This window comes from Macaca fascicularis, chromosome 10, assembly GCF_037993035.2.
Source record: "Macaca fascicularis isolate 582-1 chromosome 10, T2T-MFA8v1.1".
NCBI lineage: Eukaryota > Metazoa > Chordata > Mammalia > Primates > Cercopithecidae > Macaca > Macaca fascicularis.
The window spans coordinates 103,030,391-103,052,521 of record NC_088384.1 but is presented as its reverse complement, the minus strand read 5'-3'; the positions used below and the strand labels follow the sequence as shown (position 1 = coordinate 103,052,521).

The following is a 22,131-nucleotide window of genomic DNA, read 5'->3' as shown; positions in this document are numbered from 1 at the left end:
CCTGATGCAAGTACCTTACACCCAATCCCTCGGCATGCAATGTCCAATCATCGATGGGAGGCAACATGCAGGGGGTGATGAAAAGGTGACAGAGTTAAGCTGGGAGAGACATTTGCCAGAGGATAATTTCACCTAGGGACAGTGCACTGGGAAGTACTTTTGTGCTCCATCATCTTGAACAATGCAACTCAATGTCCTCACTGCAGAGTCCTGGACAAATTCTAGATAATGTGTGTACTGATGGCAACAGCGTCAACCTGCCAATGCCCACTCCCTGTTCTGTAGGGCAGCGGCCGTGTCATCATCACACCCTAAGGCTGTGGCGCTCCGAGCCTGTCTCAGCCTCTGTGCTGGAGGCTCAGGAGACCAAAGTGCACTTCCAACTCTGCCACTTCCTAGTTATGAGACTTCAGGCAGGTTGCCTCGATCTCTGGGCCTCAGAGCTCCCCCCTCTGCAATGGGGATGAAAATACTTACCTTGCAAGGACAGGAGAGGATGAAATGAGATGATGCTGATAGCTATCATTTACCCAGGGCTTTTTACGTGCCAAGCTCTCTTCTAAATTCTTTACCTGGATTAATTATTTTAATCCTCATAACCACCCTATGAGAAAGATTCTATTCTCATCCTCCGACGAACAGCTGTAGGCACGGAGAGCTTAAGTAACTCACCCAAGGCCACACAGGAAGTATAGCGTGGATCTGTGACCTGAACCCAGGTGGTCTGGCTCTAGAGTCTGTCTTCTCAACCATGACACTACAGCTGACAATGACAGTCACTGTCATAAGAGCAACTGGCATTCACTTAGAGGTTGACTATGTGCCAGGCCCTTGTTAACTGCGTATAGACAGGTTCTCACTGAGTCTTCACAACAGTGCTCTGAGCATGCAACGCTATTAACCCCGTTGTACAGATGAAGAAATCGGGGCTCCGAAGGTCAAGTGCCTTGTTCAAGTCACACAGCCATGGGCAAGGGAACTGGGACTTGAACCCAAAAGCTGTGTGACTCCAAGGTCAACACTCTTAATTCCCTCCCTCTGGCTGAGCGAAATTCTGTTCAAGTCCCAAACCACTGGGGTCGGGGCAGGGGTGGTGGTCTTGAAGTTCATTTAGAGACTCATAACTGGAATTAAGAAAAGGAGAAGTGCCTATTTTATGATATACGATGGCAGCATGTATCGCCCATAGTAAGAAGGAATTGTGTAACACTTTTGTTGCAGGGACAGGTGTGAGAATGTGTTGTGTGTGCATGTGTGTGAGTTCAACAATGCAGAAATATATTTCGCATTATGTATCACATTCCAAGAAAAGGTTAGAACAGCAGCAGCTGAACGTCAAGGAAAGTCCCTGGCACACAGTAGGCGCTCACTCAATGCTGATTTCCCTACCCTGGGTTTGCTCCTAGGCGGGGTGTCCTGTACCCCATCACCCCTTCTTCCTCCTTCCGCAGGGTTCAAGAATGAACTATCTCATTCTGAAGCAGCCACAGTCTCATTCCTGGTAAAAGCCCATGACTTGAGTGCATTTAGTACTGCATAAGTTACTGAATTAAACATTTTGAATGTTTTCTTTCATAAATATATAAATATTCATAAAAATCTAAATCTATGGGAACAACATTCCTATGGGCTCGAATTAACTCGGCATTCCATAAATTGGAGGCAAGTGTCTTTTCTGCCAATCTCCATGGCATGATTTGCATGTTTGCCTCGCCCAGCTCCTTTTCAAGCTTCCACCCAGTTCCTCTGAATTGTTGAGCAACCTGCCTTCCCCAGGCAGACAGGTTCCCCTCCCCCACTACGCAGACCTGTAATACTCTCCCTTTCCCACCCCAGCAACCTCAGGAAGACTGTGAAAGCGAGAAACAGGCATTTGGAAGTGCAAAGAGATTTTCCTCTGGCAATTGTGTGATTTTTGAAAAACACAGGCTTTTTTCCTGTTGTCTGCTGGTATCAATCACATTTAACCTTTTCATGCCAGGACACCCGGGGGAATTGAGAAGCTGGAGAGTGAGTGCTCCATGTGGAATGATCTTCTTCTTCCCTTTCTGCTTCCTTTCTCCATGGCTAGGGTGGTGTGGACTTCATTGATCATCTTTATCATTAATACACATGACAAGGCAGGGCTCTCTAGGCTCCTTCCCTGCTTTGGGAGCCTTGCACGGGACAGTGTCAAGGGTGGAGATTCTTTTCTTTGGCACAGAGGTGGGCAGGGACTGCCCAGGAGCAGAGAATGCCTTTTTTCTTCTTGTGCACTTGCTGGTGGTCCAGAGCTCTTAGTCCTCAGAGGTCACGTGGACCAGGAAGTCCACCCTGCAGGTGTTGTAGCCAAACGTCATCACAGTACCAGGAAGTAGGCTTGACCAACTGGTGATTGTGGGCAACGCCAGCCCCGGTGCGACAGGCGGAGGAGTGGGCATCACTGTCACAGCTGCAAGCCACAACGTGGTCTTCAGTGTAGCCCAGAATTCCTTTCAATGACCCCCAGGTGCCTGCATCACCATTTTCTTGATGTCCCTGTGCTCAATAGCTTTTTCTAGATGGCAGGTCAGATCCTGGACAGACACACTGAGGGTGGGGACACAGGAGGCTGTGTCAGAAAGCTTCCCATTCAGCTCATGAATGACCTTGCCACAGCCTTGGCAGTGCCACTGAATACACTCTGAGCAGTCTCATGGCCATCGCACCACAGCTTGCCAGAGGGGCAGAGAGGGCACAGGCAGTGGTCATGAGTACCTTTATGATGCCATGGTTGTCATAGATCCTTTTGGGGGGACAAGCAGATGGCTTGCTGGAAATCTAGAGGGAGTAGGTCACCCCCATCTCGAACACAGGCCATCAGCACAAGGGACAGAGATGATGCCCTTTGATGTCACTCTTCAGGTGAGCCCCAAGCATCTCTAGGGTGATGAAAGCAACTTCTTCAGTGGCAGCAATGCCCCCTTTGGAATGTGGTGCCTGGCAGATGGAGATGGACTTCCCACTGATCATAGCTTTCTGCTCTCAACCTTGTTGGTGCCATTGAACTTGCCATGATGGATTCATATTGGACCATGTAGGCTATGAGGTCAAGGTCAACGGAGGAGTCATTGATGGCAACTTTGATCCACTTTGCTGGTAGTGAAAGCAGCTCTAATGACCTGGTGCCCAACAGAACCAAATCTGTTTTACTCTGAGCTTTGCCCCTTCTTCATCCTCCCCCAGGGCTTGAGAATGGACCCACAGGATGAAGGGGCTGTGGCTGATGCATAATGGGCTAGCTGGCTGTCAAGTAGGGAGGACAGAGTGCCTCCTCTATTTCCTTCTGAATTTTAAACTCTAAGCCTCCTCTTCTTCCCAAGCTTCCTCGGGGTGAGGACAGAGGGATCAGCTGAGCAGATGGCCACAGCCTCTGGGCTGAGCTCATTCATTCATTCATTCAGTGCCAGGCATGAGTTCAGAACTGGGTTACAATAGTGAGTGTAATCCCCAGTGTTGGAGGAGGGGCCTGGTGGGAGAGGACTGAATCATGGGGATGGATTTTCCCGTAGGTTCATGTTCTCATGATAGTGAGTGAGTTCTATCATGTTCTCATGATAGTGAGTTCTCACAAAATCTGGTTAAGTGTGTGGCACCTGCCACCCCCCTGTCTTCCTCCTGCTCCAGCCATGGAAGATGAGCCTGCTTCCCCTCCACCTTCCACTATGATTGTAAGTTTCCTGAGGCCGGAACTGTAAGCCAGTTAAAAGTCTTTTCTTTATAAATCACCCAGTTTCAGGTATTTCTTTATGGCAGTGCGAGAATGGACTAATACTGTGAGCCAAGGCAGTCAGGGTCCCTGTCTTTATGGAGCTGAAGCCTCCTGTCTAGTGAGTGAGATGGATGACAAACAAATAATCACACAAATGAGTACTTAACTGCAATTATAACAAGGTGCAAAGGAAGCAATGGACATTTGAGACCAGCGCACCTGGAACCAGGATTCACCTGGGGATCTTATTAAAACACAGGCTCTGATTGTTGGTCAAGGAAGCCTCCAGGTGATGCTGATGCTGCAGGTTCACAGACCACATTTTGAGGAGAGTTTAGACCACTGGCTAATACAAAATTACACATCACTAAGCATTATCACAATTTGGGGTTCATTAAAAGAAATCTCCATTTCAGAAGACACAAACTCAAGTGCGTATTGGGGCCACGAAGACAACATAAATGTGCAAAGCAAAAGATCCAGTTTTAAGAGAGGAAATTAAAGCTTCAGTCTGTGTGTACTGAGTGCACACTATGTGCAATTGTGTATGTGAGTGACTGTGTGGAGCAACTTACCCGAGGACACACATTCATTCATGCAGTCAACAAATGTTTATCATGCACCTACTATGGGCCAAATCTACAACCCATTCTCATAATTTGTTGATGTTCTTTCCAAAGAAAACACATAGGCTTAAGGGGTCAGATCCAAATTTAAATCCTGGCTGTGCTGCAATATGGCCATGAGACCTTGTGCCCTTCACCTCTTCCCTCTGAGTCTCAGTTTTCTCATCTGCAAATTGGGGCAGTATCTTGCACATATGCAGATGGGACAGGTACCTGGCAAATGGTTAAGTGCTGAGCACAAAGGAGCTATTATTAGCTTCAGCTCTCCTGGGGGCCCTTGGTTAAGCCACTTAAATCCATGAGCCCAATTTGAATGTTCACACTTTTTTCACCTCTCACTGGGAGGATTAAGAAGCTAATGATTCTGAAAGCAGCAACCGCTGTTATGTTGCCTAATTGGACCCCAGGGGCCGGCGTCTAAGGGATCTCCCAGAGAGATGAGACAATCTGTAGTGCCAGCGAGATGTCCTGAGGCGGGTCTCTGCTATGAAGGTATACGTCTGTCAACTGTATCAGTTCATCTTCCTCGTGCGGGTGATTTAAATCACTCCCATACTAGGACAGGGACAGCTGGAAAGACACCACGCTAGGCGTCCAGAAGTGTGTGCCCCAATTCTGACTCTCACTGAGAGGCTCTGTGACCATGAGCAAGCCCTTTGTCTCTTGTGGGAGGTGCCACTGAGGACAGAAAGGAATGAGGCGGCAAGTCCTAGAGTGCAATGGTTTTCGGGAGTCTACAAATACTCCCTCTTTGACTGAAAACATTGCAAATTAATTTTATGCACATTAGAATCACAACAAGACCATCAAAGTCATAACTCTTCATTTCTGGAACTGGTTTAAGTCATCCTTTTAAAATGAATTTATTTCAAAGGAGTTGTTCTAAAGAAACAACAGGCTGGGCACTGTGGCTCACGCCTGTAATCCCAGCACTTTGGGAGGCCGAGGCGGGTGGATCACCTGAGGTCAGGAGACCAGCCTGGTCAACATGCTGAAACCCCTCCTCTACTAAAAATACAAAAATTAGCAGGGTGTGGTGGTGCGCACTTGTAATCCGAGCTACTCAGGAGGCTGAGGCAGGAGAATTGCTTGAACCTGGGAGGCAGAGGTTGCAGTGAGCCGAGATCGCGCCACTGCACTCAAGCCTGGGAGGCAAGAGTAAAACTCAGTCTCAAAAAAAAAAAAAAAAAAAGAACAAATTAGTACCAAGTGGCCATAGAGGTGGTCTGAATACACGACAGAAAGTGGTTCGAGACTGTGACATTTGTGAGCTACTGCCATCAATGGAAGTTCTTTACCTGTGGAGGCTACGATGGGATTAATGCACCCTTTGCCCCCACAAAACGGGATTTCTGTTCCGCACAGGTAGAGGTTGTTCTGGGTGTGAACGACTACAAAAGCCTTAAAGGTGAGAAGCATGAAGCTGACATGTGGTTCCCCAGGCCAGTACCTGGGCGAAGGTCTGGGCAGCTCAGCCTGGCTTGGATGAAATGAATCAAAACCCATCAGCTCCAGGTTGGAACCGGTGAGACTGAAACTGAAAATGAGGTCTTGTCACGCCCAGGGCAGAGGAGGTGCAGGAAGTGAGAGCAGCTCCTTGGAAACACTTAATGAGATTAGAGCATCAGTTTCTGAAAAATGCATTTGCATTTTAAAAGAAAAATTTTCCTCTATTCAGGGTAACTCCCCACCACCCCTTCCCAGAGACAGGATACAATTCAAATCCATTTTTCCCATGAATCGTAAAGAATAATAGGTAATATTTCTCAAGTGGTTCCTACAAACAAACCAGGGTTACTGTGCCAAGGACTGTATGAGCATGATCTCTCTATTCTCCACAACAACCCAGTAAGGAAATTATTATCAGTACGATGCAAATGTAGAAAATGAGGCAGGGGGAAGTGAAGGAAACTTTACTAAGGATTCAGAGCCAATATGCCTCTAAAGTTATCTGGGCTTCCTCAGCACCACTCTGTCTTCATCCACCCACCCCTTCACTCACCCAGAAATAATTTTTAAGGATCTACCATGAGCCAGACACTAAGTTGCATGCTAAACAGGAATAGAAATTTACATATGTATATGTATATATGTTTGTATTAATATATGTAAAGTTTTTTGAGCACACTGCTGCCTCAGGGCCTTTGCACTTGCTGTCTTCTCTGTGCATAAGGCTCTTGTTCTGTGTAGCCATCTGGCACCCTCCCTTACCTCCTACAGGTCTTAACTCAAGTGTTATCTTCTCAGGGAGCTCTTTTCTAGCCACCCTAACAAAAACTGCAACCCTCCACCCTTGCATTCCTCATCCTCCTCCCCTGCTTTTTTTCCTTCACAGCACCCATCACCATGCAACGTGCTATATACTTCTTTATCGTCATTGTCAGCTTTTTGCTTTGTCAGCACCCTAGTGTGGGCTCCATGAGGATAGGGTTTGCCATGCTGTCTCCCCAGTACTTAAAACCGTGCCAGGCACATGGCTGATTAAACATTTGTTCAATAAATGAACGAACAAATGAAGGAAGGAAGGGGTAGTTCCTTTCATTAGGAAAGACCTCTCTGATGAGAACTGAGGGAGGGCTGGTCCTGCAGAGCCTGGGTGAAGACTGGTCCAGACAGAGGAAACAGCAGGTGCAAAGGTCCAGGGCGTAGAATCATGCTTCTCAGTTAACGCAAAGGAAAAGGGGCCAGGGGCTGGGCCCAAGGAGCAAAGGCGATAGGGAGGGAGATGAGTTTGGGAGGCTTCCAGGGATAGACAAGTAGGGCCTGGTGGTCAAGGATAAGGAATTCAGATCTTATTCTATACTTTTTAAGTTAAAACTTAGTGTGCTTAAAAAGCATAGAATAAGTTTTAACTTAATATAAACCACTCCCTGTTTTAACTTATTTCATCCTCACATTGAGTCTGTGAGGTCGGTGGAATAATTACTCTCATTAAACAGATGGGGCAAATGGGTCTCAAGGAGGTTAGGCCACTAGCCAGGGTCCCACGGCCGGTAAGAAGCAGAGGTGAGAATGCAACGGAAGCCACTGGGGAGCTTCTTGGCTCCCTCCAGAATCCCCCTGAGTGCGGGTCCTGTGACTCATGACTCTCTGGGGTCCTCCTTTGAGTAGGATCTTTGAAGCCACCTAGTAAAGACTCTGTAATAGAAGGAATGGCCCAGGACGAGGGAGAACAGGAGGCCAGGCAGCGGGAGAGGCATAATCCGGCACTTGGGGGTCATGCTCCAGGGTGGAATGTTCCCTGCAGAGTCTCTGGAGCTCACCACCTGCCCCATGAGAAAGAAAGTGTGTGTGTGTAACCTGACCTCCCTGGCGCTACCTGCTCTGAATTTGGGAGCAACCTCTCTCTGCCCCATCGCTTCCACCCTCAAAGCCTTCACCATGGCAGCCAGCTTGTTCCAGGGCAGTAGAAAGGACACTGACAGCTCCAGGTCACAAAAAGGAGTGTGTCTGTGGATTTCACCACTGTGCGAGAATTGAAGATCTAGGGTCTGGAGACTCTTACGGCTTGGCAGAAAGTGAGTTAGAAATGGTTTACAAGCGAGAACTCTGGAACCAGAGTGCCTGGGTTTGATTCTGGTATGACTTTAACCTGGTTACGTAACTCCTCCATGCCCCAACTTCCATGTCTGTAAAATGGGCTCATAGCCTAGTAGTTGTATAATAATTAAATGAGAAACAGTACAGAGTACTGATCAGGAGAATAAACTCTGAAGTCAGACTATGTAGGTTCAAATCTGGGCTATCTGTGCCATCTCAATCAAGCTGCTTGACCTCTCTGCATTTTGGTTTCCTCATCTGTAAAATGGGGATAATAACAGTGCCCACTTTTTAGAGTTGTGAAGATTAAATGAGTTAAATAGAGTAATGCCGGGCACATGACAAGTGCCGAGTGTTTGCTCTGACGGTGATAGAGAGGGAGGGGGAGAATGAATCTAGAGTTATGTTGCTTTGAACAGTGCCTGGCAGAAAGTAGGTGCTCATAAAAATGAAGGACAAAAGGGAGAGGCACGGATTCACCTACAGGACAGCTGCCTCTCAGCTCCTACTAGTGGCAGCCAGCAGGGAATGTGGAGGCCTAGAGTTGCTGAAGCCTTCAGACCTTTTTTTTTTTTTTTTTTTGGAGACGGAGTCTCACTCTGTTGCCCAGGCTGGAGTGCAATGGTGCGATCTCAGCTCACTGCAACCTCTGCCTCTCAGGTTCAAGCAATTCTCCTGCCTCAGCTTCCCAAGTAGCTGCCACCATGCCCGGCTACTTTTTGTATTTTTAGTAGAGACAAGGTTTCACCATGTTGGTCAGGCTGGTGTCAAACTTCTGACCTCGTGATCTGCCTGCCTCAGCCTCCCAAAGTGCTGGGATTACAGGTGTGAGCCACTGCTCCTAGCCAGCCTTCAGCCTTTTAAGAGAAACTAGAACTCCAGATTTGTATGTGAGTGCTCCCAATTTTTACAAATTCACTTTTACTTAAAACATAGTGTAAACCAAACAAAGACAAACTCCAGGGCCAGATGTGGCTACGGGCTGCCCTGTGTGCAACCACGGTTTTGAATTTACTGTGGTTATTTGGTTCAGAGGAGAACGACGATGGAATGGTACATTTAACCATGCACCATGCCCCCAAGGTGTACCAGACACTTTACATCCCATCACCTCACTTCCTCCTTGTAATCGGCACCCTATGAAGTATGCCATTATGCCCCCATTTGACAGGTGAGAAAACTGAGGCTCAGAAAAGTTAAACGGTTTGCCTGAGATCATTTGGCTGAGAAGAAGTGGGGCTGGGATTCCCCACTCAGCAGCCTATGCCCTTTCCTGTTACTACCGGCTCTCAAATGAAGACAGTTGACTTGTGTCTCTACTTAAGTGGACTTGTGTCTCTATTTGGAAAGAAAATGATGACTGTCTTTGAACAGGGCTCAGTACATTTTCTTAAACTCTCAAAGGCCCCAGGGCGGTTTACAAGAATGGTCCAAAGTGCCAGGAAGAATGAGGGTGTGCTCTTCACCATCCAGTTTTGGCATGAGAGCCCAAGCCACTTGGTGGTACTTTCATCAGTGCAGTTCCAGCTCTGTAACCAGCATGTAAGGAGAAATGTCATTGTCTTGCTGACAGCAATAATTACTCATGGGAGCCTGGGTTGGCTTCAAAGCCAATTCCTTGTGATGTTATATTCCACTAGACACAAGTCACTTTGGTTTTCCAAGACAGTTACACAGCATTTGTGCCCCATGAGTTGGTGTCAAACAGATAGTGAAGGAAAAACAACGAGGGGGTCTCAGGACACCAGCAGCAAATCCCAAAGCCAGCCAAAGAAAGGGTTAAGCCCAATGGTTAAACATAATAGCTTAATGCCTTTTGCTAACTCCAAGCTCTACCAGGAAGGCTGACAGATCCGAAACAGAACAAACAATAGCTGGAATTGTTCTAGTGAAAACTAGTTCGACTGCATCATTTGCCAATACTTTTTTAAACAACTTTGATTCTTCTCTGCTTCCTTGACTCCAACCCGACCTGAAAGCAAGAGGCAGACGAGTTCTTGTCCTAATGTGAAACCCCTGTAAGCAAGATGCCTGCTTGGACAAGGGGATGGCAGAACAGAGTAGAGGACAGAGCTCAAAGCCGGAAGCAGACACTGCAAAACACATCCAAGGGCTGGGCCTGGGACTCACCCCAAAGTGACTATCATCTGTGGTGGTGTCAGCATTTCTTGGAATTGGAGACCAAGAAAGGAAGTTCAAGATACAAACGAGCATATTTTTATCTCTAACGATGAGACAGAATTGTCAGAGAGGCATGCCAAAGTTTTGGTTCAGAGGCAAGCATTTAAATGGCAGGGGGAGAAATTGTCCTAAGGACAGTACTTTGGAAAGGATGCGTGTCTGTCGCTTACGATATTCTCAGGGTGACCTAGGACCACCACACCTGTTGACCCAAACTCACAGCAGGAAGCCTACCTTCTCTGTCACTCAGAGTCCACACAGTGACGCCAGCACGGTGAAACTTCAGTTTCTCCAGACAAGCGCTGTTTACAGTGAGGCTGGCTGAGATCACTAGTTCTAGCATTTCCTTGTACCTGAAAGAAAACAAAGGGAAATATAATTTATTCATTAATTATGCATGCTTGCTAATGATTCCTATTTCTTTCCCTAAGAGTATAAATATTAAAGCTGATTACCTAAACCCAGCCTTCTTATAAATTCCACATGATAAAAATTCACTGAAGTTTTCATCAAAGGGAAATGAGAAATTAAAATGAAGTTCTTGCTCCCCGCTGGAGAATACACCCAGTTGATTAAAACATTCCCCTCCTTCTTGCTGTATTTTGCCATTAGAAAAATTATATTTTGGTCTCTTTTCAATGTCATATAAATGAGCCAGAGCAAACCAGGGCAACTTCCCAGCTGAGGAGGAGAGAGATAGGCAGAGAGGGAGCATTTGGATTTAGATTTCCAAAAGCCAGAGGCTTAGGGAGAACGTGGAGCTGACTGTGGTTAAGAGAGTGGGTGGGGTGGCCCACGCCTGTAATCCCAGCACTTTGGGAGGCTGAAGCGGGTGGATCACAAGGTCAAGAGATCGAGGCCATCCTGGACAACATGGTGAAACGCCGTCTCTACTAAAGGAAATAGAAAAATTAGCCGGGCATGGTGGCGTATGCCTGTAGTCCCAGCTACTCGGGAGGCTGAGGCAGGAGAATCGCTCGAATCCAGGGGGCAGAGATTGCAGTGAGTCAAGATCGCGCCACTGCACTCCAGCCTGGCGACAGAATGAGACTCCATTTCAAAACAAACAAACATGGTACTACTCGCACGGACAGAGAAAAGCTCAAAAGGCATCAGCATCATTAACAGCTCTCTTGGTGGCAATACTCCACAGTTCATCACTGTGGTCCTGACCAAGAGAGAACATACTGGCTCCTGAATTACCCATGATTTTTATAATATGCTAGGGGGGGTGGGCAGGGGGAGAGCAGGGATGAAGTCTCCTTTGGTCTTTCTCATTTTTTAATTGAAAATATTTCCAATTCTTGCACCATGTTGGTAGTCGCTCCTTCTAAATTCTGGCCGGGCGCAGTGGCTCATGCCTTCAATTCCAACACTTTGGGAGGCCGAGGTGGCAGATCACTTGAGCCCAGGAGTTTGAGACCAACCTAGGCAACATGGCGAAACCCCATCTCTACGAAAATACAAAAAAGTTAACTGGGCATCGTGGCACATGCCTGTGGTCCCAGCTACTCAAGAGGCTGAGGTAGGAGGATCACCTGAGCCAGGGGAGATGGAGGGTGCAGTGAGCTGTAATCGTGCCACTGCATTCCAGCCTCGGTGACAGAGTGAGACCCTGTCTCAAAATAAATATTAATAAATAAACTCCCACCCACTGGGTTTAGAAAATGAGGTTTCTGGTTAATGCACACACTACTATACATGGTGTAGCAATTTTCCAAGGTCTAAACTACAACCAGTAACATTTAACCCACAGTTGTCTTTAGAGAAAGGCTAAATTTACTGTGAGCACATCATTATCACAAGGTCATCCTTGGCAAGATCAGTTATTATTCGGTTAATGAAACACAATGTAGCGATCGGTGGTGTGTTGCTTATAAACTCAGATCCTGTTGTAAAAAGGTTGCAAATTCAAATCCCAGTGGGCTACCCACTACTTTGAGCAAGGTACCAAACTGCTCTCAGTCAAAAGTTTTCTCATCTGGAAAATGGTCATGGTGAAGATTAAAAAAGGTGATTCATGTAAAAAAAAAAAAAAAAAAAAAAAAAGCACTATTTTAATAGCAACTTAAATGCTTATTCAAAATAAAGTTCAAAAATACAGCCACCCCTCAGTATCCCAGGAGCCATTCCCGCCCCCTGCCATGGACACCAAAATTGGCAGGTGCTCAAGTCCCTTATAAAAAATGGTAGAGTATTTGCACATAACCCACATACATCCTCCCACATACTCTAAATAATCTCTAGGTTACTTATAATGTCCAATGCAATGTAAACACTATATAAACAGTTGTTATATGCACTGTTTTAAAATATATATTATTTTTATTCTTATATTTTTTTGCCCCGAATATATATATATATTAAAAAATATATATATATATATATATATATAAAATCTTGTTGTCTTCCAGGCTGGAGTATAGTGGTACAATCTGGGCTCACTGCAACCTCTGCCTCCCAGGTTCAAGTGATTCTCCTACCTCAGCCTCCCGAGTAGCTGGGATTACAGGTATACACCACCACACCCAGCTAATTTTTTTATTTTTAGCAGAGACGGGGTTTTGCCATGTTGGCCAAACTGGTCTTGAACTCCTGGCCTCAGGGGCGTGAGCCACCGTGCTCACCCCACCCCCTGAATATTTTTGATTTGTAGTTAACTGAATCCTTGGATTGGAACCAACTGTACTGTTAATGGACACAGATGCATTCCACAAAAAGAAAATTACACTCAGGAATGATCAACACTGTTTTCAAGAGAAAGGCTAACTCTGGGGGTAGGAGGGGATATAATTTTGGAAGTAACACTTGGGGGGCTTCGACTGTGTAGTGTTTTAATTCAGGGGCTGACACTACCTATGGCCCGTAAGCCAAATCCAGCCCACAACTGTTTTTGTGTGACCCGTGAGTCAGGAACGGCTTTCACATTTTTAAACGGTTGCAAAATAATCAAAAGAAGGATACTATTTCATAATATGTGAAAATGATGCGAATTTCACGTTTCAGTGTCCATAGGTAAAGTTTTATTGGAACACTGCCCTGCTCACTGGTTTACTATCCTGTCTGTGGTTACTTTCACACCACAGTGTTAAGTGGAGTAGTTTCAACAGAGACCATGTGTGGCCTGCAGAGCCGAAGGTATTTAGTATCTGGCAGCAAAACTTTGCCAACCCCTCTATCAGGTAAGCAGGATGCCGGGTACCCTATTTTTGTATGTTTTATCCATCTTTGTATGCCTGGAACACTTAATTTTTAAATAAGAAAGCCCTTATCTCAGGGCTTGCACATAGGAAATACTTTCTGTATAAGGACGTTTTGATCTGATGAGAGAATCCCACCCTGATATGGTTTGGGCTTTGTCCCCTTCAACTCTCATGTTAAAACGTGATGTGATCCCCAGTGTTGTGGCAGGAATTTGGGTCATAGGGGTGGATCCCTCATGAATGGCTTGGTGCCCTCTCCATGGTATGAGTGAGCTCTTGTTCTATTAGTTCACAGGAGAACTAGTTGTTTAAGAGCCGGGCATCTCTCTTGCTCCTTCTGTCACTGTGCGATGTGCCTGCTGGCCCTCCACCGTCCACTGTGAGTAACAGCTTCCCAAGGCCTCACCAGAAGCTGAGCAGATGCTGATGCCATGCTAGTACCACCTGCAGAACCGTGAGCCAAATAAACTGCTTTTTTAAAAATAAATTACTCAGTATCGGGTATTCCTTTATAGCAATGCAAAACGGGCTAACACACATACGAATCAGCTCTAGTGTTTACATGTTTATATTCTCTCTCTCTCTACTATACATATATGTGTGTGTATATATATGTGTATATATATATACACACACATATATACACATATATATGTGTATATATGTGTGTATATATATGTACACACACACAGACACATACATACAATGTTTATATCAATGTTGAGTCCTAAAATGTCCCCACATATACATGCATCCTGGTACCTGTTTTTTTGTTTCTCAAACGCCACAGGCACTCCAGGATAGAGGCCTAGCTGTCTTGCTCCCTCTGATACATCAAAGCATATCGTATGGTGCTTAGCAAATGGCAGACATTGTAGCTGTTATCTGGCTACAGGTGCCAGAAATTTGCATCTTGTCTAAACTAATTCCCTTCATTCTTTTGGGTGTGTGCAAATAATTAAAGGTTAAAAAAAAATAAACAATGAGGTTAAAAAATATCACTAGTCTCCAGATATCCACATGCTATGAGAGTATTAGAAGTAGCAAATTGTTAGCCAACTGACCAAATCTGGTTAAAAACAAAGTGAATTGTTTCCCCCACTCCCTGGGGTTTAAAAATATTTGAGGTAGTTGCCAATATTTAAAAATGAGACAATTTCACATAAAAATCTAGATTTTCAGCTTTTGTTGAAACTACAAGAGTATTGCCTTATTCTTGCGTGGCAGCAGCCAACTGGCACTGAACAGTGGCTGCCCAATTAAGTCAAGGTACATGGACTCCATTTTGTCACAGTCCCCACCACTCCCTGCTCTCTTACATTTGACCCTCTTTTTCCATTTGTATTTCCTCCTGTTCCCTACAGGCATTTGCATTTGAGAGCTATGTCATATGTATTATCAGAAAAGCCTGCTAAGGAAGGAGACAGCAGTGTGACACTTCTGGCCTCAGACATGTAACTTATTTACTTTACTGGGTGTTGCTGTCATCCTTAAGAGCTCTTACACATCCAAAAGAGCATTTGTTGATTTTAAGCAGAGCAGGAATGTGTTTGTGAGTCTGAACTCTGGGACAGAGTATTGTTACTAAGGCTTCTGGTGTATTCAACTTAGGTCCTTGCCTAAGGTTCTTGAAGGCCAAGCCAATGGGGAAATCATCTTTATTTCCTCCACAGCACTTGACACAGAATCTTGTTCATTCCATCATCCAATTACCAACTGTTGGAGGAAGGGAGAAAAGAAGGGGAAGAGGGAAAGAGGGACAGGGAGGGAGGAAATCTTATTTGAGCCATCACCTTCTTCCAACAAGATTTTTAAAAGTTATTCTTATTTTCCACCACACCCTAGACAATGACTCTGACATATTAAATATGTAAATGTTTCCTTATAAGTGATGCCATGTTATTTTATGTGTGGCATGTGTTTTAATTTAATGAATAATGTGCACAATATCTCATTCTGTTTAGAAGGCTTTTTATTTTCAGTCTGCAGATTTAAAAATGTGCATATTACTGGATGCATATCTAGCTTATAGTTATAATTCTATATTGTACACCCACTCTATTGAATTTAAGCAATGCCCTGGTGGTGAACAGCTAGGTAGCCTTTATCTCTCAGCCACCTTATAAACAATGCTGCAATGAACATCTCCATTCATCTTCATTTTTTAAAATGCAGTATCTCTCCCTACACTATATACACTATATACACACACATTCCTAAAATGTATTTATATCCAAGGTGGAGGATTTCTGTGTTATGGAGCATATGTGAACTGAACTTGAACAAGTACTAGCAGACTGTTCTTCATAATTCCTGTGCCATTCTAGATTCCATCAGAAGTACATAAGCATTCCAGTTTCACAAATTCCAGCTAACACTTGGCACTGCCCCACTTTCTACTTTTTGCCAAACTGATGCGTGGAAAGCAATATCTAATAGTTGTTTTGATTTTCATTTCTAGGATTACTAGTGAGTTTGAGCATATATTCACATAATTGTAGGCCATATGAATGTTTGGAAATTGCCTGTTCAGATCTTTTATGCTTGCCCATTTTTCTACTGGGTTATCTTTTTTTTTTTTTTTCTTATTGATTTGCTGGAGTGCATTACAGAGTCTAGGTATTCATTGTGTTTTTTGAATGCTGTAAATTTCTTCTCTTAGTCTTCCATTTGTCTGTTTTCTTTATTTCTATTGTCTTTTGTAGAACAAAATATCCTTACATATTTACCAAATAATTTCTTTTTGTAGGTATAAAAATCCTTTCTCTATTCTTGGGATTTCAAAATTTGTCTACATGTTAAACTATTCACTTAGAATTTTAGCTTTCATATTTAAGTCTTTAATTCATTTACAGTCTGCCTTTTTATGTGGTTTAAAGTTTAATTTTTCTCCATATTGAAGAAAACAAAAATAAGCCATTTTTCCTAATATGTATTGAACTGTCCAGCTGAGTGCACCTCCCAGCTATGATGGGACAGCTTGTATTTTTAGCCAATCTCACTATCATGATCAAAAATAAAAGCTATAAAATATTGTCTTAAGGGATTGGAAGTCAACCAAGGCAAGTCCTGAGGGACCAAGATCCCAGAGAGATGAAAAACAGACTAAGTTTGACCTCTATCAAGTTTCCCCTCAAGACATTTGCCAATTTACAATCAAAGAATTAAAAAGCAACAGCTTAGAGTTTTTCAGTCTTGTGGAGGTGGGGAGACAAAAACTGGAGTTCAGGATTACTAAAGTAGTTAGGTCACAGGAGCAAAGATTGTAGAAATATGAGAACCACATAGGTATGAGTCTGATATTGTCGAGTTATTAGCCTTGAGGTATTTGCTGATACTCAGGCTGGGGGTGGTGAGAGGTAGAGAAACCAAGCAAAAAGGGGTAGCTATGAAGGCAAGAAATTAAGCAGAGCTTTTTTGCAGTTGCCTAATTACAGGAAGGCAAAAAATGGAATTCACCCTCAATAAGGATGAGGAGCCTTGAGAAACACTCAAGGCTTTTAACTGGGACCCTGAAGGGTTACTTCCTTGGAATTAGGGCAAACAAAATAGATCCTGCCTTGAGTCATCTCAATCCCATATTGGACAAACGTGATTTGCCTCTACTATCATCAATAGCCAGAGGAAAAACGTTTCTTTTGGGGGAGATGTCATCTTCCAGAGTCTCCATAATGTTTTATACACAATAGAAAAATTACCAAGAGACAAAACCAAATGATCAAAAACCAAGACAAAAACAAAAACAAAAACAAAAACCTCACGTGAGATTCGGGTATTGAAGTTGTCAAACATGGAGTCCCTAGCAACTGTGATAATATAATAAAAAAAACTGATTTAAGATGAGAATGCTGCTAAAAACAACTAGGCTCTTTAAAAATGGAAATTACTGGTTGGGCATGGTGGCTCACGTCTATAATCCCAGCACTTGGGGAGTTCGAGGCGGGTGGATCACTTGAAGCAGGAGTTTGAGACCATCCTGGCCAACATGGTGAAACCCTATCTCTACTAAAAATAGAAAAATTAGCCAGGCATGGTGGCAGGTGCCTGTAATCTCAGCTACTCAGGAGGCTGAGGCAGGAGAATTGCTTGAACCCAGGAGGCGGAGGTTGCAGTGAGCTGAGATTGCACCACTGCACTCCAGCCTGGGTGACACGAACACAACTCCATCTAAAAAAAAAAAAAGGAAATTATAGAACTGAGAAATGAAATAAATAAAATTAAGAACTCGACAGATCAGTTGAACTACAGACTGGACATAGTGGATGAAAGAATTAGTGAACTGGAAGGTAAGTCAGTAAACAGATCTCAGGAATAAGGTTGAAAAACAGGTTTAAAAGAGCATAAAAGAAACATGGAACATGGTAAAAGATCTAGCACACATGTAGTAGGAGCCACAGAAGGAGAGGAGAGAGAGAGCAAGTCGGAAACAATATTTAAAGAGAAACTGACAGAAGACCTTCCCAGATGGATGACAGACATCAAGTCATGGAATCAAGAAGTTCTGTGAATCCCAAACAAGATAAATACAGAGAAAAGCATTCCTGGGCATGTGATGGTCAAACTGCACATGTGCACAAATTAATCTTAAAAGCAGTCAGAGGGGGAATAAAAGACATAATCTTTAAAGAAGGTATAATAAGACTGAGAATCAGCTTCTCAGCAGAATTGATGGAAACCAGAAAGTAATGGAATTTCATCTGCCAATGTGGAATTCTATGCCAGCAAAAAAAAAAAAAAAAAAAAAAAAAAAAAAAAAACTTCAAAATGAAGACAAAATCAAAACGAAACAAACCAAAATTAAGATTGCTTGCCATCAGTAAACCTGCACTAAAAAAGAATGTTCTGGAAGCATGAAAATTCAGCAAAGATAAAGAACAACATAAAAGGGTAAATATGTGCAGGAGGATAGATAAATATAATCAACATGTTTTAAGGACCTTGCATTTTCTTGGAAATGGTAAAAGTACTAGTGTATAGTAAAGTTTTAGATATATCAAGGATGTATCCTATAATATTTAGGGTAACCACTTAAAGAATAATAATAAATGTAAACATTTCATGTACATATATTACATTAATTACAGTAAATGCAAACAGAATAAATACAACACTTGAGAGACAAAGATCACCAGACTGACTTTAAAAAACTAACTACAAGAGACCCCTTTTAAATATTACAAGAGACCCCTTTTAAATAGAAAGACATACTAAGGTTCAAAGCAAGGATTCAATAATACGAATACAACACAAAAGAAAGCTGGCATTACCCCAAGTAGATTTTAAAATAAAAACCATTATTAGAGATGTACAGGGACACACAGTAATGATAAAATAATCCACCAATATATGATAATTCAAAAGTTTATTTTTTCCAAAATTAATGTGCATGAAGAAAGGGACTTGACTGATTCTAGGTCTCTGTTAGATCTAGAATTAGATCTGAAAAATCTCAAATACCTATAGCAATTAAAATACCTAGAGCAATCAAAACACATCATCCTTTGGAGGCAAATAAATGAACAGCACTAACAAAGCCAAAGCTACAGAAATATTAATCTTCACAAAGTAAACATGACCCTGACTTGAGAACCTGACAACTGTTCTTTCCTGCGGGCAGCTACAGCTACAGGAACTGGTGACTTGCAGAAGCAAACTATTAGCCACAGAGTACAGGAATGTGAACAAGCAACTCAAGGCAACTCAGTTTCCAGAGTTAGTAAAACTCTTCCAAAAATTCTAGTCATGGTTCTCATTTCCCAAGCACCTATTATATGCCAGGCAATTTTCCTGATCACATTTACAGTCTCTCTTTTAATTCTCTCCACCACGCTGGGAGATAGAAGGATCTGTCCTGTAGGAGATCTAAAGGCCGACTAAACACAGATTTAAGTCTGAGCAAAGTGCAGTCACCAAGAAAATGTGAAATCGTTCCTGTTTGGTGAACTTATCCTGTTCTGCCATGAGGATCTAAGAAGAAACTTTTCAAATGTCAGCGCACTCCACCGACTGATGAATGGATAAAGAAAATGTGGTATGCATATTCAGTAGAATATTATTCAGCCATGAAAAGAATGAAATCCTGTCATTTGCAGCAACGTGGATGGAACTGGAAGTCATTATGTAAGTGAAATAAGCCAAGGACAGAAAGACAAATATGGCATGTTCTCAACCACATGTGGGAGCTAAAAAAGTAGATCTCATGACGATAGAGAGTAGATTGTGATTACTAAAGGCCAGGAAGGGTGGTGGGGAGGATGAAGAGAGGTTGATTAACGGGTACAAATATACAGTTAGAAGGAATAAGACCTAGTGTTCAATAGAACAGTAGGGTGACTATAATTAACAATAGCTTATCATCCATTCCGAATAGCTAGAATAAAGAGTAATTTGAATGATGCTAGCATAAAGAAAAGATACATATTTAAGGTGATGAAATCCCAATTATGCTGCTTTGATCTGTACACATTATATGAATGCATCAAACGATCACGTGCACCCTGAGAATCCGTCCATCTATTATATACCAATAAAAAAAAACTAAACAAAACTGTAAAAAACTTCTCAGCACACAGTGAGTTTTTTGTCTTATGAACCACATTGTTTCATTATTGAATTGGAGGAGACCATGGAGGAGGGAGGCCAGTCTCTGGTGTTTGAGGCTGCTGAAGGTTTTAACCTGGCCCTGAGTACATTGCTCAGTTTACGGATACTAGAAATAAAAACAGCTCACACTTACAGAGCATTTACTCTGAGGTTTAAATCTCTCTGCATGCACTGGCTCATTTCATCCTATGAAGTAGGTAGAGATAAGGAGACAGGTTCAGAGACTGACCTGGCCAGTTAGTGGTAGGGCCAGGATTCTCAACCAGGTGATCTGGCTCCAGATCTGTGCTCTTAACCACAGCTTGCAAATAGCTCTGGATCACAATTTCAACTCAGGGCCCATCGAGCTCTAAAGTCTACTAAGCTACCCAGTCAGAGCACCAGACCTGTTATCTGCTCCAGGGGTTCAAATCCCAGCTATGTCCTTGTCAGCGGTGTAACCTTGGGCACGTTATTTCACTTATCTGAGCCTCAGTTCTGTAAGATGCAGTAAATACTACCCTCCCCGCCAGGTTATTCTGAGGAAAATGAGTCAGAGAAGGCATTGGGTATTCAACAAAGGGCAGCCGAGATTATTTGCATTCACACAGACAAAAGCTTGAAACACACTATTCGTTTCATTCCAGGTAGACACTGGAAACTGTCATGAGGATCACCCGGAAACCACTGGTTCCTATTGTGGTTTGAGGGGCAGAGTTGAGCTCTCCTGCAATTTGAGGGGAAGGCTTCCTTCACATTCTCCCCACTCTCCCCACCTCACAATTACCTGAAATTGGAGACCAGCTTATTCTCTATGCAAGGGGAAGGAAGAGAGAACTCAGACAGCCTTCACGGAATCTGGGGGAGGAGAAAGACGTAGCTTCCCTTTCACGAAGGGAGGGAAGGGAAAGGAAGCAAAAGCATGGAATTCATTTACAAAAAAAAAAAATTCTTTCTTTGTTGCATTGTTGCAAAACCCTGATAGCCCGGCTACTTCAGAAGAGAGCCTGAAGGAGCGGGAAGAAAGGCATTCAAGCGCCCCCACCCTCTGGCCTCCTTGGCCTGCTGCTGCCTGCGGCTTGTGCCATTTGTTACCATTGTCACCACCCCTGTCCCTGGGGACTGGGAAGAAGTGGGGGAGCCCGAGAGATGACAGCTGGGGGGTGGGGGCAGGGGCAGCTTCAAAGGCTGAGAGGGATCAAAAGCAGATGGAGGGTCCCCAGCAGGTGGGCTGCTCACCTTTCCCCACCCCTGTGAGTGCACCAGCTACCTTGGCTGAGGACGGTGGCCCTGCCTGTTAGATGCAGAGGACAGATGGCCAGTCAGCCAAGGGGACTTTGGAGAGAGCCACTCCCAGCATCCTTCACGGGCTGAGAAATCAAAGCCTGCTGACTTCAATCACAGGCTTCTGAACAGACAGCAGCTGTGGCCCAAACCTGGACGTCTCTGGCAGCCTCCACCAGCCTTATTCAATTTCCATTCAAAATACCTCTGTGAATCACAAACCAGCTTGGCTTCCCCATTTCAGGGGGTAGTTGCTCACACCAAAAGCTCAGGATCACTCTTACTTCTCCCTCTCCTCCAATCCATCTCCAGGCCTTATAAAGTTCACCTCCACGGCCATCACCCAGGTCCAAGCCACCACCCTCCCTGCCCAGGAAGACCACCGCAGTCCCCCTGCCCACCTCCCTGGGGCCACCATGGCCTCCCTCCAGTTTGTTCTCCGTGCAGCGAAAGACAGCATAAATGTGAACCTGCCCCCTCACCTCATCCTTGCTTATAACCTCCGACGGCTTTCCATTGCTCTTAAGATGAAGCGAAGACTTCGGAACATAGCCTTGATCTGGCTTCTCCTCACCCAATGTCTGATCCCAGCACACTGGCCTTTCTTTTGCTCCACGCTCCCTCTTGCCACAGGGCCTTTGCACATGCTGTTCCTGTTGCCTGGAACTCCCGTCCCTTCTGCTCACCCTGCAGAGGCCTCAGTTCCGGCAGGACTTCCCCAGGCTCTCCCTGAGTGAGTGATTTCCCTCCTGCAGCTTCCACAGGCCCATGGCCCTCTCTCACACACACCAGTCACTGGAACAGTTTTTACAGATGTTTGTGAGTTATTTAATTTCCCTAGGTCTCCCCATGACTCTCAGTCCATGTGGCTTGGCTGGGACTGACCCTACTAACAAGCTCGGAGCCTGGCAATTAGCATCTCCCATTCCTCAGTCTATAGTGATTGGCTCCAGGATGGTGGTCACGTGAGCCACCTGAGGCCAAT

The 22,131-nt window shown here is 44.2% G+C and overlaps 1 protein-coding gene across 3 annotated transcripts in view; it reads right to left on the bottom strand.

The window, feature by feature from the left end:
* Positions 1-22,131, bottom strand: part of EYA2 (EYA transcriptional coactivator and phosphatase 2) — a 299,242-nt gene that overhangs the window by 191,471 nt on the left and 85,640 nt on the right. For 2 of the 3 annotated variants that reach the window (XM_074005470.1, XM_065523240.2), the window contains exons 1-2: positions 21,629-22,040; positions 10,312-10,430 (exon numbers count right to left, since the gene is read on the bottom strand). In XM_074005470.1, the coding sequence (XP_073861571.1) occupies positions 10,312-10,430; positions 21,629-21,633 (124 nt within the window). In that variant the 5' untranslated portion in view covers positions 21,634-22,040. Of the gene's footprint in view, positions 1-10,311; positions 10,431-21,628; positions 22,041-22,131 lie in introns of those variants that run through there. The other variant, XM_005569260.4, reaches the window with a different exon arrangement.